The 25,442-nt window shown below is 40.1% G+C and overlaps 1 protein-coding gene across 3 annotated transcripts in view; it reads right to left on the bottom strand.

The window, feature by feature from the left end:
* kcnab1a (potassium voltage-gated channel subfamily A regulatory beta subunit 1a) overlaps positions 1 to 25,442 on the bottom strand; it is a 136,079-nt gene that overhangs the window by 11,703 nt on the left and 98,934 nt on the right. For all 3 annotated transcript variants that reach the window (XM_026191253.1, XM_026191254.1, XM_026191255.1), the window contains exons 2-8: positions 22,085 to 22,128; positions 10,210 to 10,247; positions 3,965 to 4,044; positions 3,371 to 3,415; positions 1,879 to 1,923; positions 614 to 657; positions 373 to 459 (exon numbers count right to left, since the gene is read on the bottom strand). In XM_026191253.1, the coding sequence (XP_026047038.1) occupies positions 373 to 459; positions 614 to 657; positions 1,879 to 1,923; positions 3,371 to 3,415; positions 3,965 to 4,044; positions 10,210 to 10,247; positions 22,085 to 22,128 (383 nt within the window). The remainder of the gene's footprint in view (positions 1 to 372; positions 460 to 613; positions 658 to 1,878; positions 1,924 to 3,370; positions 3,416 to 3,964; positions 4,045 to 10,209; positions 10,248 to 22,084; positions 22,129 to 25,442) is intronic.

The raw sequence follows: 25,442 nt of genomic DNA, 5'->3' as shown, positions 1-25,442 counted from the left end.
AGATTAGACAAGATATTCTGAGGTTTTCCTGAATTTGTCTTGCAAACAGAAAATAGCTTTCTGCACACTGGATTTCATCGACAGCTTCTCTATAGTCAAAAATCACAATTATTTTTGAAAAGACATAATTACTCACAAATACTTGATTATTTTTATATACAGTTCTCAGCTGTGATACTGGTAAGCTAACACATTTTTCTGCAAGTGTAAATACATGATTCTGTGGAGCAACTACGCAACTATTTCATGAATCTTACAAACGATCACAATAACAGCAAAAGTTCCATTTGCTGAAAGTCAGACACTGTGAACCAGCTGATTTGATTAGTTTCATAACTGGATGTTGTTGGAAATCTTGATACACTGACTCACCCTCCATGGGAGTATTGCTATCTGGGCGATTAGCAAAAACTACGTCCACATACTCCAGCTGCATCCTTTGTAGAGAGCCTTTCAGACCTGACACACACACACGAGGGCAAAGGACACTCAAAGGTTAATGAACTGAAAGACTTTTACCTTATAACATGTTACTGTGATGTCATTTTAAACAATTTCACTCTTTAAGAAAAAAGTTTGTCATCTTTGGAGATGTTAAATTTGCATGTCTCACCTTCAATAATGTGTTTCCTTGACAACCCTCTCTCTGTCTCTGCTCTGATCGAATAAAACACATACATATCACATCAATCATAAACTGCACTTAATTAAATTAACTTAATTAAAAAACAGCTTCACTTCTTTTTTATCTTAAAAAACTGAATAAGATATTTTTTCTAAAAGTTCCAGAAATTGTGGGAATTCAAACTGGTTTTACTTTGCAGACTTAAAGTCAATTTAAGTTACTTTTGAACCCCGCTGGGCGACCAAAAAACACGAGCTCCAAATGTACATTTCAGGCTCTTTAAAGTAAATAGGTCAGCGCACGCTCAGCTGTTCAGCATCATTATGCATCCAGACTCTGCAGGAGAGAGACGTAGCACAGACTCTGCGTTTGGAGGAAATGCTTGAAAACTAGAGAATAACCTCTTCCTTATCACAAGACCCAGTTGGGCAGCCTCTGGCTTGGAGCTTGACAGACTTTCTCTTTCTTTTCTGTGTGTGTGTGTGTGTGTGTGTGTGTTTTGGATGTGTGTGCTATAAAGTAGATTTCTTTATCGCCTCTCCTCTCTCTCTCTGCAGTCTCAGAAGAAGGTTCTCCCATTGGTTGTTACTTTACGTGACATGTTGCCATTCAGGTTGTTAACGGAGATTAATGGACACACGAAAACACGAGGAAACTTTCTTTGGTGCAGAGAGGCAAAAGTTTGAATGCTTTGAAAGACATTAAGGATATAAAATGATAAATGTAGCAGAGACAAAAGGAGAAAATATTGTCTTTTGTATGATATTGAGTGACTTAACTAAAATACATGCTTTATTGTTATTTATCTGAACAAAGTTAGGTGGTTAGGTGGGTTTTTTGTATGAGTTTTGTGAATATTTTATTTCTGTGACCCAGAAAAAAATCGTTTCACGTTTGCAAATTTACCCCAAGATCCTCGAGGTATCTTCAAATACTGCTATCTTTCTGTCAGATGGTCCCTGTTTTGCTTGTATTGCAAGCGCAGATGCACAAGGACATATTTTTATTTTATTTGTATTTTATTTCTGTTGTAACACAGGAAAAGGAAGAAGAAGAAGACGGATACCAACCTTCGTGTAAACAATGCAGGATTTAAAAAGAGCTTTGCAAATGTTTCACATGAAAGAAGTGCAATGCAAGGGTTTTTTTTGCAAACAGATAATACATTACTGAGAATTTGTGAGCAACACAACCTAAAAAAATATTACAGTTCATATCATGGAAGTGAAGAGTTTGCAGGGTTTCTTACTTACTTTCCTCCCCAGTACAGTTTAGTTGTAATGACCAAGCTGGATCTCCTAGAAAGCAAAGAGAAAGCGGGATAAGGCAAATTTAGTGCAATGTGCTGTATTGTAATAATGTGACGTTTCTTCCTGTTAAAAGGGAGTTTTTCCTTCCCATGTGACCAGTGCTTGTTCATAGGGGTCATCTGATTGTTGGGGTTTTCTCTGTATTATAAAAAAGACTAATTACATTGCAGCTTTCCTCATTACTATGTCTGTTACAGCTATTTTCCCATTTTTAATTCATCCCTCCTTGCTAAGTTGTTTATTCAAAAGCACAGTCTTGTTGTTCCTCAATGTTTAGTCACACTGTCGGACTAATGAGCTATCCACGCAACAGGTGGGAAAATGCTACGCCCGTCTTGCTTAAGAGTTTTGATGACATCCTTGTCATTTCACATCTGGCGCTGTGTGAAATCATTAAACTCTACAGCATCTCACATGGCAGCAAAAGCAAACACGATTTCTGGTTTCACTGCATTAGAGTTGCAAATTAAATGCAGGAGCTGTGAGAGTGTTTGCAGACTTTAGTCACATGGGACAAATCAATAAATGCCCTGCAGCTCTTTATAATTATTATTCAGTGCTACCGGCACTGAATTCTCAACATATGACCAAGAAGTGTAAAGTAGAGCGCTTGTTCTTTCCATTTGTCATGACAGCACTCACAGACTGGTGTAGGCAGCTCAGTGCATGACACTGATCTGCCTAATCCACCTAATGATTAGCAAATACATGTTTCCATAGCTTCATTTAATAGAGTGGCAAGCGTTATTGTTGCATGGAGACTCCATCACTTATCACATGCTGTTGTTCTAAAACAAATTCAGTTAAGGTTATGGCTTCATATCAAACACGTCAGGCGGTGATCCCACAGTATCGCATCACTATGATCTGAAAATGCGACTTTTTGTGCAGCTTCTTTTGCACTCAGACATATAAATGTGCAATATTTGAGCTTCCTTTGATGTTACTGTAACTCCTCTTCTCCCCGTCTCCTACAGAGCCGATCAATAATAAAAAAATGAGCATGTTTAAATAAGTCCATAAAAAGAATATTTAAATTTGTGGAAAAAATGCCTGCAGGCAGACTTTCATGTGGAAGCTATTTCGCGCTGCTGTATTGTGTCTGTATTGTCCATGAACTAGACATTTAACTTCATTTAATAAAAGAAAAACAAATCTATGATGATAAGGCAGGAATTAATACTAATAAAAGTTATTTTTTCCTTTTTTTCCTTTGAGACAAAACACAATTCCTCACTGTAAAAGAAAAAAGAAAAAACAAAACACAGTTTCATGCATCTTTCATCTGCAACACACACACACACACACACACACACACACACACACACACACACACACACACACACACACACACACACACACAGATCATCCTTCTCCATGTTTCTCTCTCAGGCAGAAGTATTGGAGCAATCATACGTTTTAATGTCACCATTACCTCCAGCATTTCTTCTTGATGATGTTTCCTAGAATGATTTCGGCCCTGCGAGGCAATATAAACGAAGCGTTGTTATTAAATCGCACTTTGAAATCATAAACATTCCTTCCACAGTATCGGCCCACAGTACAGTGAGGAACAAAAGAGGCCCGCATGCAAACCGGTTGTTTATGAACCAGGCAGTTGGACGGCGTAATAAAAGGGTCTTCAAAAACTTATTATACTACTTCCTGCAAGTAGAAGTCTTTTTATTGGAACTGCAGTGCTTGCTGTTGCATTACGAGGTCTCTGACATACACTTTCATCTGTGAGGTCACAAATAAAAAGACCTCACAGATGAGACGGTAGCAGTGGTTGAGAAAAGCAAAGAACAGACACATGCAAGAAATTTCAAAACATTGCTACAATCCTGAACAGAAACCTACAATTTTGAATGAATAATGTCTGGACTTCTTTTAAGCTCATGAATAATCACACTAAACGTGACATAGTTTCTAACAGTTTAGAGAATATTATAGTAAGAGCACTTTGGTGACAGCGAGGCCGGACATCTGCAGCCCATTACACAAAAACACTGGTCTGCGTATCACCCACCTGCCGCCCGCGTACACCTCAGCTGTGTCAAACAAGTTGACTCCACTCTCATAGGCAATCGTCATTAGCTGCTCTGCAACCTGGCAAGCGGTCAGATCGAGCACACACATGAAAAAAAAAGAGAGGATACAGAAAGGTTAGTTTGCAGTTTTTATTTTACCAAAAAGAAACAATTTTTTCCCTCTTCAGGCGCCTACTGATGAATCGGCCGCGAGGGAGCCGCATTATGTCTGCATATCAATATCTTCCTTTTAAATATTCATGTGTTTCCACGGATACAGTGTCCAAGATTTACCCAAATCTCTTTCATAGTAGGAAAACATGACACACATCATCAGCCCGTGCAGCTTCGCATTTCATCTAGGAATCACTGCTGAGGAATTACAGCCAGAGGGCTTCCTCGGAGTATTATTTAACTGCAAATGAGTTTTACGCAGCACGTTACAGGCAATGGCGTATTTCAATATATCAAATATAAAAGACCACGCCATCTCGAGAGCGATTTAATAACACATAATCTGGTTTAGAGAGCATACAAAATGGCTAGTATGATATTAACAAAAGAAAAGCTGAGCTGAAGTGAGGCACAGAGAGCGTCCAGAGGAGCAGAAATGGCAGTCAAATACCTTCAGAAGCCAGACTGCCTCTTGGCTGGTCAGTAAGCTTGGTGTTATCAGATTTACGTGAACCTCATGTGACAGTGAACCACCTCAGTGACGCTCACCTTTATATTCATGCTTCACCTGTTGGTTCAGAACGACTGTGAACGTTTCCATTTTGATCAAGCAGAACTGTACTCGTGTGTAGCTACGCTGGAAGTTTGTTCATATTCAGATTTTATTGAGTAAGTAGGGCCGCAGTGTAATTAGCTGTGAAAAATCATTCGACTTCACGGCCGTATCAGCTCTTTTCTCTTTAGTTAATTCATGCTTTGTGCCAGTGTGTGTGTGTTTGTGTGTGGCTTTTTTTTTTTAAATTTGCAGGCATGGTGACCATAAATCATCTAACTGAGATCCAATTTCCCTGAGGTGACTTTTATTACATGGAGGACTTTAAGTGAATTTACTGTCATTTCCCTGTGGAGTTCTGTAGTGACACAAGGGTGTGCTGTGTTGTGTTTGTGTTCAGGTGTCTGCGTGAAGTGCGTGAGTTTGTGCGAATGCATGTACAGTATGTGTGGGTTTTTGTGTGTGTGTGATGGCAGACAGTGGAGGCGTTGCTTCTAGAAGAATGAGATAACGTCTCCTCTGAGAAATGTTTTCAGCCTTCCTCAACCATCACTTTGCAACTAGCATGAAGCGGGATAGCATTCCTAGCCTCTGTGTGATACAGTGATAGTAAATTTGATTTTATTAGTATCTATTAGTAACTAACATTCCTTTGATGAACATGCTGAAGGCACATCCCCTGTGTAACGTAATGCAATATAGAACGGCAATAAAATGAAGGACAACACACACAAAAAGAAACGAAAGTCGTAAAAAATGGAAAAGGACCAAAAGGAAGCAAAATAAAAGTCAATAAAAAGTGCGTTTGTAAACTGATTTAAGATGTTGTAGCTACAGCAGCTCCCACATGGGCTTTTTGCTCGGAGGCAAAGCTGAAAACAGTCATTTATACTTTAAAATCCATTTTTAAAGTTAACCGCAAGCCCCAGAAAGGATTCTTGGTGAGATAATGTAGCATCACCTGTTGAAACAGCAGCACCTGTTCTCAATGGAGAAATTGCCAGCTGTGGAAAGTCTTAAAATGGCATTTTTACTTGTAGCAGCAAAGCAGGAATCCAAGTGGTGTTCCTCTACAGCAGGAAAAGAGAGAGGCATTCTCCATCTCCTGCCAACATAATACTGAGTAGTTTTAGCTGCTAAAACTACAACGAATCAGAAGAATTGTGCAGCTGCTGACTCTTTATTCTAGTGTTGCAGTGGCAAACACTTTCAGAACCACCTGGGCGAGTCATCTTTGGCCTTTATACCAGCAGAGAGGAAATCAAATCCTGTAATCTTTTCTCTCAGTTATCTGTCCAGTTATCCATACATGAATGATGTTATGCCATGACTGAAAAAAACGAATCCAGTGTTTCAGATTGGTGCACCCTACAGACTGTATTTAAAAGACACATGTACTACCATGACAACAGTCATTTAGTTTATTGATTCAAGATCAGCATTTTGGACATCACCAGCTTTAGAGTGACAAGTGGACCTGACAGAGAAATCAAAAAAATTCAGGAGGCACTGAAGGCGTCCCGATCTACCTGCCGAGGTCTGAGACTGACTGATTGTTAATCGGCCCAGTTCACACTCACGGCTATATGCTAATATGTTGTTAGCACAAAAGCGCTTCACTCTGAGTTGAGATAAAAAAGTGTTAGCGTGAAAATGTTTATAATGACAAACCTAACCAGACACCTAATCCCCTCATCTCCGTAAATAGAGACATTTTAAAGACGCTAAAAGGGGAAAAAGTAGCTAAAGCTAAACCCAACAAGAGTTCAGAGACAACCAAAAGCCAGGAGCCTTGGTGTGAGCCTCGGTATAAGCACTGACAGGATCAAAGCATTTTTAGAAAACAAAGAAGGTCGTTGTCTCATTACTGGTCAAAACGAGTCTGAAATTTGTTCTGTTACATAAATGTGTTGCATTTGCTTCTGTTTGTTTAGGTAAAATATTCAGAACCACCATCGGGTAAAATTTATTTCCATTTATTTCTTATTTGCACCTCTTTCTAGTAGCAGAGCACTTTATTTTGAAAAATCCTGTGTAGCATTTTAAAGTTCAATTAATTTTTTTTTAAATAAAATAATATTTTAAGAATATTAAGTTAAGAAAATCATCTCAGAAAGAGGAAAAGTTGGAATAACCACAACTGGAGCCATGCCCATCTTTTATATCCAGTCTTTAATGATTCTTTACAGCAAACAGCATTTTGTTCTGTTCCCTATCTGAAAAGTAATTTTATAAGTGTTTTTTTTCTCAGCCTAGTATAACCAACATCAATACAATATATTCATATATTTAATTTTTTTCTTGTTTTTGTTTTTCTTCTTTTATAGAAATGCATCAGATGCAAATCCACTGCTTTCAGATAAGGTTCAGTGAACAGCTAGGAAAGGAAATAAAGGAAGGACATAACAGTGTCCACATTTCAAAATGGCTCATTCAGTCTCCGAGCCCTGGACTGCCATCAGACAAACAGAGCAGAATAAAAAGATGGAGCTGGATAATGGAGAGGTTAGAGAAAGGAGATGTCACTTAAGGAGAGAAAGATTTGGGGAAGAGGGATTACAAAGAATATGAAAAGCATGTTCTTTCCCTTATTGGTCTCTGCTGAGTGCAAACAGGGAAGCAACCTCATGCCAGAACTGTTGGCCACACCGGAGAGTCATTTTCAATAAAGTGAATGAATGGAGGTCTTAGGTAAGATAACAGCTACAGGATGAAGGATGAGGTAAGTAAGAAGCTAATAGATGGACTGCATAACTTAAAAGTGATGACAACTTAAAGCTGACATTTATTTGCTGGTAGAGTTTGAAACATGCAGAAGAGAGCGTTACAAGGACAGACTGAATTAAACCAGAACATGAGCGATAGTTTCAGGGTGGCTGCTTATTCATGACGAGTCTCACAACATGCTAACAGGCCAGTCGCTGCCAAAGAGCTGAAAGTGACATTTGTGAAGTCAGAAAGTTTGCAGTGGTGTTGAAGCATCACTGCTTACTCACTTCTGCTTTGACTTCTAGGCATTTCAGATGAACTGAATATGAGTGAGGGCCTTCAAATGATGGGATGCTTTAAAAAAACAAACAGGCAGAAACTGCAGAAGCAGCACGTCTATAAAATAAAAACCTCCTCCTGTAGTCAAACACTGAGTCACTGTGAAGTTGCAGGAACACATGGGTGGCTTCAGGCTTCTCTCCTCCTTTTTACCCCTTTTTTTTTCTTCAGGCGCACAAAAGGTGGAAGACAATTGGATTTCCATAGACGGAGGGAATATAATAAGAAAAAAAATTGACTTATTTTTTTATTTCCACACAACCTCAGAATCAAGGCCGCAGCAGCTTCCCACATACAACCCACACAACCTTGAGCGAGGATTTTATGACTGCGCTGCCTCCTCCCCTTTCAAACTCACTGCATCGACGTTGACACGAACAAGAGACGTCGTCTTCAAATTCACTTTATGATTTATGGATCCACTTTTGCCCTTTTTGAATGAGTAAGCAATATCAGCGCCACGAACTTCCTGCCTGTCTGGGAATGTGTTATCGTTAAGACGAGGATGAGGCGCTTTGATAAGACGCGCTCTCCAAAAATTGCCCAGCGTTAGAAAATCTATATCAATAATGTTATTACACGATTATTCTGAATACAAATAAAGGGAAAATATTAGTGTTTTATGCATTTTTATCTCCGTTTGTGTGCTACAGTTGTTGTGCATTTCTTAATGAGGACAGGGACGCTGAACCCTGCTGAGGACGTTTTAGCAATTTAGGGCAGACTTGATGACAATGACATTGAACAGGGCACTGGAGGACTGGTTAACCTACCAGCACTGCATGTAATGATAGTTCTCTTGCTTTTGCATGTCCATCGAGACCCTCTGTCTGCCCTACCAGCTTCTTTTTCTGGTTGTTCCTACCATAGATCACTTTACAGAGAAGATTTAAAAATTTAAAACCACGTTCACACGAGCCAGCCAGAATTTATCATAACACTCCCAGCTGTCACAGCCTGAAGAGTCTGAGTGATGCTACTGACACAGAACTGCGGACGTTCAGGATAATGGAAGGGGGAAAGGGTGCTAAGCTTTGAGTGAGGGTACCAAGTAAGTCAACGCCAGCAACCCTAAGGAAAGAAAAATAATACTCTTACATAAGCTTGGTGCTTCTGCGTACCCCTGGGTGAGCGCTGTTCTCTTCTGTGTCAATTTAAGTGTGTGCATATGTGCGTATGTGCGGTGACCAAGACCGGGACCCCAGGGGCAACATCAGAGCACGTTAGAGTTCATCAGCATAAGTGCAAAGGAGAATTCGGTGTGCACACGTAGCCATCATGCTGACCTTTTCTGTCCTGTGTGGACCAAAGTGTTGCGTTCCAAACAACGCGACTCATCGAACCTGAGGTATCGGTGAAGGCTGTGACTTTAAAGGAATAAAGCAATACAAAGTGAAACTGTGGAGTAATTGAGCCTGTGGGTGTTAGAGGGCTCTGTCAGTATGGTGTGCTGAAGGTTAACTGTGACACCACTCAGTCAGAAAAAAGCAGTCCTGACAGATGTCCCACAGTAACAGTTCTTTGGTGAACTTATGACTCTAACTGTTGTACAGAATGGAAAATCCCTTCACCAGATTATGTTTTTGCTCCTTTGTATTTTGTTTGATGGATTGTAGTTAGAAGAATTAACCTTCCTGGAGGACTACACAGCTGCACCTGCTTCAGGATCCTACAGACTTTCAAATAAATACGACACAGGAAAAAGAATAACTGGAAGTGTCAGTGGCGGGGCGTGGTCTGCAGGGGAGGCGGACGCACCTGAGCAGCATCCGCAATCACGCCTCGCCGACTTTAAGTCTGTACTGGGTCCTGCTGTAATGGTTGTTGTTAGTATGTGTCGGGTTGTGAGCTGCGGAGCTGCAGCCGACTGCGTTTGTACAGCAACCGTGTGTTAATAAAGTACGCTGCAAAACATGGACATGTCGTTTCCTCTGCCGTGGATCATTTACAGTGTCAATCTGTATTTACTCTGATTCAAACCCCCCCAAAAAAGATTGCATCTTTTTCTTTTTTAAACAAGAAATAAAACAGCGGAGAACAGAAATGGCTACGGATGACCACTCTACCTCGAATGCTGCCAACTTGTCTTGGCCTGCAGCCTTTTTTGACTTTGTTGGTAATTTTCAAAGGGAATTCAGTTTTGAATTCATTCCTTTTTTATGGCGAGTGGGCAGTGATGTGAGTGTAATTTTAAGCTACATTGTCTATTATGGCTCATCAGTTTCCTATATCAGTGCACTTGGACCCTTTTTTGCTGTTTCATCCATAAGTAAGGCAGCTTTCTCTATATAGCATATTTAATTGCATTTAAACATTTGACAGGCAAAAAAGTTGTGTCATTATTTAATAGGTAAAAAAAGAAGCCACACCAACCAGTCTAATGTGCCATACACTGTACATCAGTGTAATCAATGCGCAGACTGCACTGACATCAAGTAGACATGTAAAATAAAGGAAAGTGTTTCATACCTCGTCTGTTATCTGTCCTCCAAATGTCACCCATGTACCTGGAGGGAAGAGAGGCAGAGACATTTCATCGTTAGGGAACATTTCTTTACTGTCAGCCCTCTCTGTCTGTGTCAGTGTGTGTGTGTTTGTTTGATATCGTGAAGTAAACAGAACTAATCCCGGGGCTGTGACACCATTCGAGGGAGGCTGTCAAGTTCCCAAGAGAAAAATCTGTCCTGTTTAGAGCTGCTGCTCAGTACTGAAGTATCACCTAGTGTGAGCCCCTGTTAGCCCTCTCTGTCTTTACTGATGACTGTTCGTTTGCTACGGCCGTGCATATTTGGAAGACCTTGCATCCCCTGTCCTCGTGTGCTTGTGAATGTGAGAATAATGACGCCACAGTCCCGATTGTCCCGCAGACAATACCGATAAGCCAGACAAAAGGCTGAGCCGCCACAACCAGAGGAGACACTAAATCCTCAGCACATTCCCTCAGGGAATTATGCACATAGCTTTCTATTCAGATTGAGTGAAAACAGTTTTAGCTATCTGAAAGGGTCCCACTCTGCCAGACAGACAGAGAGACAGGAACACCTTTCTATATCAGTAAAGTGTCTGCTGCTCACCTGTTAATGCAGAAAGGCTTATGTGTATTTTGGTAGTTGCAAGAAAATCTGGGCTGCCTGACAAGATATGAGGCAGTTCACCTGTGAAGTTTGGCAGCAGGTCCATGGAAACTGTCATCACATATTTTTTCCTAAATTGAGCTAAAGGAAACTTCCAAAAATGGACCGTGTCGGATAAAATGGTGATTAGGCATTGCACAACTTTGCCAGTCTTCTGTTGCTTTTTCAAAATGTGTTGAATTCCATGCATGAATAAACATCGCAATTTCAGCCTAAACACCAGAAAACCCTGGTGGAACATTTCATAACTAATTATGTTTTTTCGTGGTCACCAAATCGTAAATTGACAGGTTCATAAATAGCACTTTTCTAGTCTACCTTAGCACTCAACGCACTATTTACAACCTGTCTCATTCACACATTCATACACTTTTTACTGCATCAGTGAGCTTTCTGTCTAGCTCTACTCCTGCGCCACAATCACCCTACAAGCAGCTACAGTCACCTAATGCAAATGTATCACAAGGGCATTAAGAAAGGCTGAAGAAAGTTTACCACTTTATGAAAGACAATGTGTTCAGACAGTTAAACAGTTAAACAGAAGGTCACATTTTTGCTATCTTCTATTTTACATAACATCTTTAAAATATTCAGAAATTTAAGAGAAATAATAATCCTGAACCCCATCCCCCACTCCCCAAACTTTTCCACTGGTAATACTTTTATTCATACACTATATGAATAAAAGTATGACAAATCCATGCCACGAAGCTCCTTGTGTACAGTTTTTGTACTGATGTTAATGCCAGAGGAGATTTAGAGCTCTGCAGTTCCTGAGCCAGCAGAACATTGGTCACTTTCATTCACTGTGCACCTCTCCACAACCTCACTCTCTACCTTTACAGGGTCTAGCACTCCATGGCTAAGTTACTGTAGTTCCTAAAGTTATTTATCCAACCAACCAACCAACCAACCATCCATCCATCCATCCATCGGGCAGCAGCAGTCTAAGGAGAGAAAGCCAGACCACTCTATCCCTAGCCACCTCATCCAGCTTCTCTGAAGGAGACCGAGACATTTCGTAAACTGATTTGCTGCAACAGTGGCATCCGATTACATCTCCACGCTTGAATTCAGTGAGATCTTTAGGAGGACTGATTCTTTCACAAAGCCTTGACTGCATGGCTACACGCTTGTCTTTATACACCTGTGACAATGGGACTGAAAACACCTGGACCTACACAGTCCAACTATGTACTTCAGTTTTACAATGGGCTTCACAGAGGACGATTTCAGTGCCAATACTGATCCAGAACATAACACATTTCACAAGCATCAGTTAGATTTTATTAATCTATTCATACTCACTGATCTCTTTTTGTAACACATATAAACATTTTATTTGGATCACGTGAATTTCATGTACTGACCTATACATTTTGATCATTTTTAGTACAAACATTGCTTTCAGTAAGTCACAGAGAACATGGTGTGTCCTTCTATCTTTCTCTCAGTATTCATTTCCAATAGTGATGAGGCTAATAAAGCAACCCCTCCAACCAACTAGCCAACCGATCACTCTCTTTCTTAGGATATTTGTTAATTACCTCCGGGCCATGCTAGTCTCCACCTATTTCTGCTCTCTTTTTTATTAAATGTATTATATCGTCATTCTCTTGCCCACTCCGTGCTCTAGTGGTCCCAATTTCACACCAAGTGAACACGCAGTCTTTCTTCTTCAGGCCTTGTTGACCTCAGCAGCTCGGCTGTCATGAAACAATTTATAAACCTCAGAGAAAGCGTCGGGAAATGAGAAGAAACTCTTCATTCCCAACAGGCAGGATGCTTTTGATATCCTACAGCTCATTATTCCATACATTGCAGCAGCATCAACTCCACTGAGGTTTAACTTACAGATGACCCCCGGAGGATGTATTGGATCTTTTTGGTGCATAATGAAACTGATTTAATAAGGAGCTAAAAAAAAGATGGGGTTTAAACATACATCATCATCAAAAGTTTTTTAAGCAGAGGTGGAGCCTGGGTGAAGTGACGCCAGCGGCGGGTGGGAAAAAGCTGCTTTTAGACTTCCTTAACACATGTTACCATGGCAGCTTCCGTACGCCTCGAGTGTACCTGCGGTGCAGTCATGAGGGCTAATCCTTATTATACAGTGTATGTACAGCGCGGGTCATTTCTTATCAACACGTGCGCATAAAGTTCGCCGCTGTGTGTTGTAATATCCGTGTCGACATTTGGACGTTGTGTGTGTCTGTGTGTGTGTGGGCTCAATCATCCCTTAAAGCTGTCTCCAGCATGGTGGAAATGTAATCACAGCTGACGATGTCCAGTGGCTGCTCTGGGCTTTGTGTCTGAGGCTCAGCGTGGGATGAAAACCCTGCGGAGCTCTAGTGTCAAGGCCACTGCTCTCCGAGATCCAGCTGACGTTTCTGTTTGATGGAAATTAAAGCCCTGAAAAAAGACAAGCTTTCTTTTTTTTTCCTCTTTTTTTTTTCTTGCAGCTGCCAGTGGAAAGTGCTGGAAGAGTCACTTGATGTTGCTATGCAACAATAATAAACCTGATAACCTTGCAGAGCCTTTTTCTAAACCTAAAAACTGTTCACATCAAGAAACAAATCGGTAACATTTATAATAATGGAACAGACATAAGTCTAAAGGCCTTTCTCATTTCGGCTTCCTCGACCTTTTCTATCAGATTAGAATTTGTTTTCAAAAAGCAGGTGAAGTAAAACCAAAATAAACCAATACGATCGCAAGAAGAAGTTAAAGGGGAGGAATATGATGAGAATATAAGCAGCTTTGTGGAAAGAGCTTTGTGTGAGTCCTTTTAACCTAAATTTCTCAGAAGTGGACCCAAGTCCGGTGCCTGGCAGTGTGATGGATGGCACAAATTTAGATGAAGCATTTCTCTGTCTCACTTAAACCGACCTCTTCACTCTTCTTTTCAGTATTTTGAACCTTTCTGGCTGCAAATGGAAAGGCTGAATCAGCAAAGGTACTGAAAGTTTGAAGTGAGTATATTAAACTAACAAAAATCCCCTGGTCCTTCCAACAACACACTGTGGGGCTATTTAAATGTCTAAAATCAGTTAATAACCATATTTATGTATGGATATGAACCTCCATACTGAGGCATATGCATATTTATGCATAGCTAGATATGCATGTTTTTTGGTATTTTGACCTGTATTTTATACCTTGTATGGTGCCTTTTATTTTTATAATACATACACACAAACACAAAGAAAAACTCATTCTCTCTCTCTCTCACACACACGCACACGCACACACACACACACACACACACACACACACACACACACACACACACACACACACACACACACGCACACGCACACACACAGACTCCTTTGGACCTATTTTCATTCCAGTTTTATGCCTTTGTCTCCTGCACAAGTTTTATTGATTTTCATCCTTCGTCTCCTGTTAAATCCATATCTATTTCTACCTTGTCTACTCTTTTGGCTACAGTGTGGCTCACAGGTAGTGAACAAGCCAACAACATAAGAAAGTATATATATATAAATTCTAGAAATACAGGAACTTAAAAAAAGGCATTTGTCATAAACTGCCTCATCTCTTGTTCCTAAGATGATCAGCAAGAGCCAGCTCAGATCATCAGATGCAGTTTGTTGGCAGTGGTTATATCACTACCTGAAGACCAAGGTTACAGCCACAGAGGACTTGAGTGAAAAGTAGGAGGAAACTTTAAGTGTTGCATGGCGAAGTATGACTGATTACTGAGGCTGAACTAATAAAGGTGATCATTTTCATTGAATTGCATGAAAGTACAAGTCAAAGTTAATCTGTTAATCTCGGCGGCACGGCGACACGCACACAGAGGTCCGACCTCTTCCTGTCTTAAACACTGCAGGATTTTCCAGGAGAGCCATTTTAAGAATTCATCAATCAGTTGTGCCGCATCAGTGCAGCAGGCTTTAAAGGGGAAAAAAAAGGTCCTGGATTGTGTGCTATGAGCGAGATGACAGATTACAAAGTTTTTGGGTTCACACAGAAGTGCTGAAGACTCAAATAATGCTGATCATGAATTCTGCATCGACTTTATTTTTGGTTTTGTCAGCAACTAAAAATAGGTTTCCACAAACACTCTGTTTTCCATGTTCCACAACCAATCAGCACTGCTGGAGCCAGTGTGTGTTGACAGCATAGTGAGGCCACTGCAGACCCCTATAGGCACTCTGTTAGCTTTCTCACTGACTGAAGAGATAATGGTTTATCTGCAGCAGCAGACAGTCAACACTGAGAGGATGCGATGAATTCACTAATCACCTATCAGTTAATCCAGCCTCCAGGTCTCTCACTTGTGATAATCACCTTTTTTAAAAAATCAATTCATTTTCCATTAACTGGTGAGAGGTTTTTACATTTGCAGACAGTCGTTACACGGTCTGTGACTTTTTCAGTTTCATATGAAAATAAATTGAGCTAACATGACATTAGGCTTTGACTGAATGTGGAAGAGGTTGATTAATTGTTAGTGGGATGGAAATAACTGATTAAACTGAGCTTCAGATACTAATAAACAGATTATATTTAACTGTCAGCTTCAGTGAGAGTGTGTAAACAGTTTCTTATTGTGGAAGGCTGCCAGGAAAAATAGGAGGCAGAACTCGCTGAGTAGTGTTGGATTAATAAACAGTTTTTTCCCACTTGTTTGCACGTCGTTAAAAGACAGATTAATCTGAAAACACTGCAAAGTGAGCTTTGTTTGGTGGTGTGATCATTGCACTGCCTGCTGTAACTGCACAGGCACAGAGCTTCTGCATACTCGTGCTGTGAAGGAGTTTCAATTCAGTTCTTTAGAACTTGAATAGGACTGCAACAGAAATGTCCCTGCACACTAGTGTGTGTCAGCTAGACTGAGCAAACTTAAACTGAGGACTGCAGAACAATTTCTAAATAACTGGAGTTTCCTGTCTTCATGAAAATCCAAATCATGAACCTTTATGCCTTTTATGAGTGTTCTGAGAGAATAATTATTTTTAATGATTAAGTATATCTAAGATCCAAATATATTTTATGATGACCAATACCGTGGAGTACTTTTAAGGCACTTTTAAATCTTACACTTATCAGTAAAGTGCTGTGAAACAAACTTGTTCAAATCTTTGCACTTGCCAAAACAGCCCTGACCCGTCGAGTCGTGGACTCCATTCCTCTGAAGGTGTGCTGTGGTATCAGGATGATGTCAGCAGCAGGTCCTTTAAGCTGCGAGGTGGGGCCTCCATGGATTGGACTGAGCTCTGGGAAGAGGTCACAGCCACCAGGGAATCCTAGTGCTAGGTGTTGCCCGGGTAACACTCACCCAGCTATTCAAGTGATGTGAAAGAAAACATGGTTCATCAAACCAGGCCAACTTCTTCCACTGTTTCGTGATCCAGTGCTGAACAGATGTCAGCATGGGCACTCTGAATGCTCTGTGGCTATGCAGCCGCATGCACAACAAACAGCGACAGACTGTGCATTCTGACACCTTTCCATCAGAATTAGCATAACCCTTTTTGGCAATGTGAGCTACAGCAGCTCGTCTGTTGGATCTGACCACACGGGCCAGCCTTTGCTCACCATGCAGATCAATTAACCTTGGCCACCCGTGACCCTGTTGCTGGTTCACCACGGTTCTTCCTTTGACCGCTTTTGATAGATGCTGACCACTGCAGACCAGTAATCCCCCACAAGAGCTGCAGTTTGGAGATGCGCTGACCCAGTCGACCCAGTCATCTAGCCATCACAATATGGCCTTTTGTCAAACTCGCTCAAATCCGTGCGCTCGTCCATTTTTACTGCTTCCAACACAACTTTGAGGACAAGATGTTCCCTTGCTCCATAATATAGCCCAGCCACTAACAGGTGCTATGATGGAGATACAATCAGTGTCATTCCCTTCACCTGTCTGTGGTCATAATGTTATAATGTTATGTAGTTATTTCTTGACAACTGTAGACAGAAATGTGGACACCTTACCATGCTCATTAGCTCATTGTCCGGATGAGCTAACATTTCATTTGTCACATTTTGGATTAAAAAGTGCCTAAAAGATTTGCACAGAAACATACGCACATGTCATTAAACGCTCTCACTGCACACTCCAGATTTCATCCTTCTACATCCTTCTAGTGTTAAAATAGAGTTTGGATGGAGAAAGGATTGGAGATGAGGAGGGAAGAAGCGCGGTCCACAGAGATAAAGACAGTGAGCGATGGAGACTGGCAGAGCAAGGGCAAAACTGCTAAACAAAGACAGTTAGCAGTTATGTTGTTTGTTTTCCTCTTTTTTTCTTGACTTTCCTCGTTCTTGTCTTCTCAGCTCTCCCTCCAAACTGCACTGTGTCCCTGGGAATTGGACTTGTTGGGAATGCTAATTCATCTGTGGTGCAGGTTATCTTTTACATTTTGAGTAAGCACAAGGAAACAGCTTGGAAACAAGCTATGCTAAGTGTTCTTAATCGAATCCCTCAGTTACAAAAAAAATCATGTTCTTAATCAAATATCTGCATTAAACGTTAACACAACCTGATTTTGATGACAATGACACTTTTTCCAAATATTTGAATTAATTGTAAAGTTTATCTGAAAAAAATAACCTCAGCAAATTGAATATAATAGTGATCTATCCTAGTAATGGAAACTGAAATTGTTCTACTTTATTATTTATGTTTTATTTGCAGTACTGCAATTACACCTTAAATATATCGAAAATGTTGCTTTTCTCCTCTTTTGTTTAAGTGCACCTCAGCAGTGTTGCTCTGAATCTTAAACACAGCAGCAGTCATTATTTTTGCAGTAGCTGCAGTGTGAAGTCAGCCACTCCGTGTCAAGGTCAATTTGCTCCTTTATTGTTACATAACTCTTGGACGCTTTATCTAAAACACACTTCTTTTTGGCCAAGTTGAGCAGTTTCTAACTTTTAAAAGCAGCCCTGGGTCCTTGGTTAAGAGTGCAGCAAAGATAAAATCACTGAATCACTGAAACTGACGTGATTAACTCATCTGTATGGATCTAATGTCTCAGTGTGAAAACCAGGATTATTTACAGTTTAAAACTGATGAGATCTCAGGATTTGCCAGTAAACAGGTGGGAAAACATTTTCAACTGCTTAAACCACATGTTTAAAAAGTCTGTGTATCCCCCATGGCATCGTCATAACTTTGCAAACTGACAGCCATGATTTAACATGACTGACTGAGTGTGTCATCATATTTTGTTCTGATGAACTTTGGTCTGACAGTACAGTAGAGCTATGAGAATAGCTACAGACAAGTCTCTCACAGCGTACACCCATTACATCCTCATCTATTTTCTCTACCATCAAGTGTGACAATGAAACACAATTTAGCATCCTGCCCTTTGCCGTCTCTCTTCCCCCCCCTCCCCTGCCAGCATCATGTCTGGCCTGCGCGCAGCGTGTGGCAGGTAGCTAGCATTATGCTGACCTTTTCTGCACTGTGGATTTCAGCCAGTTTGAATCAGACATCTCAATCTTCCATGAACCACCTGAGGCAGCAGCCCTCAGCATCGTCCTGAGGAGGAGCCAAACCTTAAAGCCACACAAGTAAAAGTTCTGCATTGCACGCAAAGGCGTCCCTGGAAAATAATTTTCTGTCAGCTGCATATTTATTAAAAAATCCATTCAGCAAGCTGTGTCACCTTAAAATTAAAGGTGGTGCATGTTTGTATAGTATATACATAGTATACTACACATAAACACCTCTTAATATACAGTATGAATGGCATGAGATACTTTTTAATGATACTTCAAAAACTTACACATCTGATTTAGCCTTTGCAGTCATTTTTGTCGCCCAACAAAAGGTTTGAGGTTTTGCAGACACGTGACCACTAGCCACGTTAACTCATCCGCCATTTTGAATGTACGACAACCATGGCGACAATGTAGGATCAAGTGAATGAGGCTCCAGTTCCACAAGCCTAGAGAGTCGTCTGTGACCATCTGGAAACCACTTGACACCAGGGGAAAAAAAGAGTATTCCCCAGCCGGCTGACAAAATCCTCCACGTGATTGCATTGGTAGCTAGCATGTCGCAGCCACCAAATTAATCACCCTCCAGCTACTTTGGGAGCTGTAGCGAAACTGTGAAACAGACAATGCAAAGTAGAAAAAGCAAAAAAATGTAACAGCTGTGCCTAAGCGCCGCATCCAACATGTTTCAAACGTGCAACTTTTACTCTGAAGGTGAACCTATCCCACTTCCACTTTGCAATGAACTTTCTCAAATTTTACTACCGCTGGGCTAAAAATTAGTGGGTATTTACAGATACATGAGAAACTACAGACAACTATGACAATTTCCTGCAACCAAAGCAAGATCTAAGAGGTTTTTGATGCAGCAACCTTCTTTGCGACAGATTTTATCCAGTGACAGACAAAAACCACCATATTGGCCACATTCTTGACTAATGGGCACGTGGCATCACATGATAAACCTCAGCAGCTAAACCTACAACAGTTGAATACCTAATGCTTGTTTTAAACATCAGATTCTGACTGATGAATTCTGCTTTGATGAATTTCTGCTATTGCATTAACTGTAATTCTTAAACAGTTAATGCAACACTTTTGTTAAAGCCCTTGAATTAAAACAGAAAGTCTTCAATTACATCTTGATTGCTTTAGTTAAAATCTAATGATCCCTTTAAGAAAGTGTTTGGGGGGAAAAAATGTAATAAGCAGAGACCTCACACTCTGGGTGGGTGGCAGTCTGCCTCAACCAGCTCGGGTGAAAGGAGAGAAAAAAGTCCATGAGAAAAATTAATGCCTTATGGATCTATATTAACCCGAGACACAAGCACAGAGAAACTTTCCTCCTGCGATCTCTATCGGGAAATATCCAAGTGAAGTAAAAATAACCACAGTACATTTTGAGTGGAATCGTCTCAAATAACCTAGAAACTGTTTCATTCAGTGTTGTTTCATGTCAATCAAGCATCACAAGTGGTGCATGTATCGTAAGGCTAAAATTAGCCAGTGTCTTGAACCAGACGTGCAGTTTAGGCTGTGAAGGTACAGCTGGAAAATGGAATCAAGAAAGCAAATTGGGTCGACTTGACGTCTCTGAGATCGGCAGCACTTTTTATGAACATGAGAAGTCGGGACAACTGACAAATAGTTAAGGAACAACATCAGTGTGTCAAAAACATAACGAACGCAGGTAAAGAAAACTCTGTTTAACCGCGACTACAAAGTGTGTTTAAAATGCTAAAAAAGCTGCTCACTCACAGATGAAGATGCAGCTTTCATCACCAGACATGAATGTCCAAGAGTAATTCAGGCCAGGTGTTTGCTCTCTGCTGAAGCTTTGAGTGCACAGCGGTGGTCAGAATGGGACAGGAAGCAATCTAACCGGAACATTAATGATGTAGGAGCTCATCTGGCCCTGAATCCACCACAATTCACAAATTATTGACTGCAAAATGAAAAATGTGACCTTGATCTGAGCACAGTTTAGATGAAAAACCATTAGAAGAATATTGTGTGCAAGTTTCAATAAAATCTGACCGGGACTAAAGGAGTAGCAACCCTTGAGGTCATCACTCCTTCAGCCAGATGAGCTGAAAATAGCAGCCCTGCTGAAAGCTAGGCTTGCTCGTGATCATGACCTTTACTGGGAGATCGGCCAAACTTAAATCAGGTACAGATCGATTTTGATGCACCTGATCCCAGAACTTTTTTTCGATCACACCTTGTATCTACTACTACTCTAGAAAACACACTGTAAGTTTTGATATGATTTTGTTGATGATCGCTGCTTGACCACCTTAAGAGTAAGAGCCACCAGTACTCCTTAACTATTGTCAAACTGTTACAAACTATTTTCCTGTTGCACATGCCATCAATTTATATTCACCTCTGCAAAAATGTTTCTGATAGGTACACTAAAGATGATTAAGGCATTTCATCATTATATGTAGTTTTATTTGCACGGCCCTTAGCTTTAAACAAACCCAAGTTTCCCTTTCTAACTGGTAGGATGTTAGTGGTGGAGAAGGACTCATGAGAATATACATGACTTATTTATAAATGATGGTAGAGTGCAGCGACTACGATTGGATCAGTGTGTGCAATATCAGAGGACTTCCACAAAAAAATTGGACAGGAAAAAATAATAAATATTTTAGCTTCTGTGAATCTGAGTTGGTAATGATCTCTAGTTTCTCTATAACTTCAAAAGCTGGACTGAAATTAAATATATTATGTGTTTAAATACGTGGGTTGGCATTCAAGCTGGACAAATGTTTAGCAAATAAACTAGAGTATATATTTTTCTTGTAAGAAATGAAAAAAAAAACACTTTAACACTAATATTATATTAGATGATAGTTGAGTTGCTCTCTTCTTTTCCACAGCGAGCAGCTCCATGTGTGTGATCTGGAAGACCTTTACACTGGATGCCTTTCCTCACATAACCCCCAAATGGATTTGTGTCTCTTCCCAGGATTGAACTGGAAATCTTCATTAGTTGAATGTGTAAACCACTACAGTATTTATCAAAGCATCAAAAATAAATTGGAAGAGTGGGCCACGAATCAAAATCCTTCCAATCAATGGAAGTCAAGCCATAAATCAAAGCAGCAAACTCACCGTTTTCTTACCAAGAGTTCAATTTTTAGGTTAATTCAGCTTCTGTATTTGTTCTCTTTTACAGTTATGCTTATGTCACTGTTGTGTCCATTTATCTTGCAGGCCTACATACAGTTTCTCTTCACTGGTAAAACTATAGCTATACTGTTTGTCTTGTGATTTAGGGGTTATATACTCCAGGCTGCTGTTGCTTTTTATTTAGCCAACTCTGTGTTTCAGCAACAGGAGTCCTCCTCGGAGTTCAACCGATACAAGATGTAGAAAACATTTTGTTATATTTTTGTGTATACCTAAAAAAAAAGGTTCTTCTGTTGTTTTAAGAGCTCTACATGGTGACAGAAATAGGAATGCAGGCCACTGGTTTTGTGTGGGACTACATTGAACCTAAGAGCAAAGTAAGAAAATTTTACCATCAGCCTACACAGAACAGCATCTCTATGACCTGATTAGACACTCAGTGATTTGGTCTAGTATGTGCATGTTTGCAACAGTAGTGTTTGTTAGTTTATGAGAAAAAAGGTCAAACCTAATCGCTCAATTCACTGATCATTCTGCGTTTGGGACGATGTGGAGAAGCGGGGCAGTGAAGCAGAGTGAAGTCTACTCACCCAGTCCTAAGCAAGATACTCTGAGTCCGGACTTTCCAAGGTTCCTGCATAAATAGGAAAAAAGAAATGTGTCAGGTCTCGATAAAATACAAACACCTCGGCGGAATGAACACATCACCAAACATGATCTGCATCATGTTTGGTGATGTGGATAATATTTTAAAGACGAGACTAAGTTGTTAATCTGACCGATTACAAACTTTACCTTCAACAGTGTCTGCTTACAGGCATTTTCACCTGTAGTTGATATTAACCTGTGTATGCAGCAAAACGTCAAGCAGACTGACAGTCTGGAGACTAACAAGCTGGTCTTTTTTTTTTTACAAGACTCTGAATTTGGCTTTGCTTGACATAATCACATGACAGTTTGACAGTACGCTTCTCTTCCTGATTTCTCTGTGAAAAGTTAAAATGAATTTCACTCATCCAGGTCTCCAGGTAATCCTCCTATACAACCTGCATGGATGTATAGGAGGTGGAGATGATGATGAAGCTGATTAAAATGGTTAGCTGCCCTTTGATATTATGTTTCCATCCGCAGGGAGGAGAAAATCACACGGTTATTAATAACAGTGTGATGAAGAGAGAGACACGGGTTAAAGCAGGTTGGCAGAGTAATAGAAAACTACACCGGTGCAAACAAGATGCATCTAGCAGTGAGGATTATTTGCACACATGAAAGGTTAAAGAAAGATCGTAAAGGTGTCAAAACTGTGTGTGTGTGTTTACTATTGAGGAGCTCTAATAGCCTCATTAGTGATGTCATTAACATACATCTTGCAGAGTATGTTTTGCATCCCTTTAGTATAAAAGTAATAAGACCGTCCTCTTATGGCACAAATCAGCATGCTGCCTGCAACCTTATTAACCCACCAAATCAAAGACACGCTGATAACAGTGTGCAGAGTATCTCAAGACATTTGCTCTGTTTAGCATTAAAAAAACCACTGGACTGAATAAATACACATAAAAACTAAATATTAATAACAATAATCTCTGCATTAATTATTCTTTTAGGGACAGCACAAAGATGAGTAAATGTAAAAGTTGCACATTTCTAGGGCTGATATGGGAACTAATGATTCCACCCTAAACATCTAGTGGGCACCTACCAACATTATCTAAATTTTTTGAAGCTGTGTTTGTGCCCAGCTGACAAATCTGATTGGTAAAATATGTGAAGAAGATTAAAGTAAATTAGTTGCAGTGATGGTAGTCATGAACATAAGCTGCCCTCTGTTAAATTCCTTAATCAACCAAACTGTTGTCCTCCATATCCAGATATACAAGTTGAATATTCACCGGGGACCTAGATTTCTCACCCCACGGTGTCCCCATGGATTAGTGTGTGATCAAGATAAAGTCACCATTGGACATAATAATGCAAATGCACACCAACCAACACACATACTCATAGCACACTTTTAATACTGACTTCTGGGGTTTAAGCAGGTGCAGGGATAAAACAGCCGCTCCAATTCATCAGCCTGTAGGCAACACACACGTGAATGATTTTCCTGGGGGAAGCTGTTACAATATGTTGTGCTTGCACTTTTGTACTTGCTACAGCACTGTAGTTTTAGAGGATAGTATATAATTGACCTGGAATTGTAATCTACGTCATCATTTTTATATAAAAACTTCTTATCGTTCGTTCTGCAGCCTGAAAAGTTGAAAGCCCAAAAAAGGAACCACTGTTCATCATGCTGCTGTACGCTCTGTATAAAAGTTGGGATGAAAGCATGCACAACTCTTTAAACCCCTAAAGCAGGACACACACACACACAGGACAATGAAAATATCGAAAACTTCCTTAATCCCTTTTATCTTTCCTACTGAAGTCTCTGACCACCTGTACTGCAAGTCCATACAGACAACATACAAGAACTTAAAAGTGCTGATAAAGTGGATTTTATCTAAATGTAACATTTTATCTATTTATTCATTGAAAGTTTATGTAAAAAAAAATAAAAACAAAAAATTTAATCCAACCAAGTTTACATTAAAACACATCATGGCCTCACTACAGCATCAGGTTTGCAGATTTTTATGGATTGGGCAGTGCATTATTCACAGCTGTCAGCATCTTTCATTTTGGCCCACCTGTCAAAACTACTTAAGTTTTTCATTACCGATGAGACCTTTGTATCAGAATACTAAATCAGGTATAAAAATCTGTTTTAGATGATGCATCAAATCCTCTGACACCTGTAAAATATCCAGAAAGGACATTAAGAACAAGGTGCTCTTGAACAACACGTAACAGGAGCTACTTTTACTCTGTAAACAGCAACAAAAAGTTATTATAAATTATGTTTTTATTGTATTACTACACTTTTATTATCCTTTAATAGTGAAATATGGTTAGAATCTGCTTCTTCGCCTTTTACCTGTTTATGATTTCCATACAAAGCCAAAGTTCATCCACTGAAGTTTCTTAATACTATGGTCAGAAAACCGTATTTAAGTACGCGTCTGTACTGTAAATATGACCAGAACTTTTTCTGTAAATGACTGGAAGCTGCATTTTGCAGTCTTTCACCTGATCTTCACAGACTCAGGCTTTAGCCCTCCCGGTGACCCAGAACAGGAAAGCAATTTAGAAAATGTATAGAAATGTGTAGCTTCCAGTTATAGAAAAAATGAGGATATTTATAAAAAGCCCAAAGTTATGGCCTTTATTCAGGGCAATATTTGAATTTAGATCATAGAAACTAGAGGTGCTGAGTCAGTCAGTGGATGCCCCTGCTGACGATTAATGATGATGCCTCTGTTTCCTGGCCACGACCATGAGCGATGATAATGCAGGTGCACTCTATTTAAGGTCTAAAGAGAAAAGCTTTGTTTGAGCCAAAACAGAGCATACATCTACCAACAAAGAACTAGCAAAGCAAAAAACTGCCCTCCATGATGACTAATAAAGAAGCCACCAATTCATTTAGACAGAGCATTTGTGCAGCAAATGTAATGATGATGGGCTATGTTTGTAATGTGGAGCCATCCTAAAACACTGCAGTATATAATGTCTGATAGTCTGACCTGAAAAACTCTAAAGAAAACTCAAAACTACAAAACTCTGAACTACAAAACAAACCATATAAGTCACGCAATGACCGACAGCCAGACAGCCTTGTTTCCAGTTTTAATTGTGGAACAGTTGGGGTGACAGTCAACACCTCCAAGTCTGAGGCCATTGTTCTCGGTGAAATACTTCTGGATTCAAGAGCAGAGGCTGTCACAACAAGATTAACGGGAAGGTGTAGTGTGGGGTGGACCAGTTGGTGCAGTGTCAGCAGTATTGCGGGCAGTGTACCAGACTGTTGTGGTTAAGAGACAACTGAACTGAAGGGAAAGCTTC

Source organism: Astatotilapia calliptera, chromosome 14, assembly GCF_900246225.1.
Source record: "Astatotilapia calliptera chromosome 14, fAstCal1.2, whole genome shotgun sequence".
In the NCBI taxonomy this organism is placed as follows: Eukaryota; Metazoa; Chordata; class Actinopteri; order Cichliformes; family Cichlidae; genus Astatotilapia; species Astatotilapia calliptera.
The sequence above is the reverse complement of the archived record's forward strand: the minus strand, read 5'-3'. Positions and strand labels throughout refer to the sequence as shown.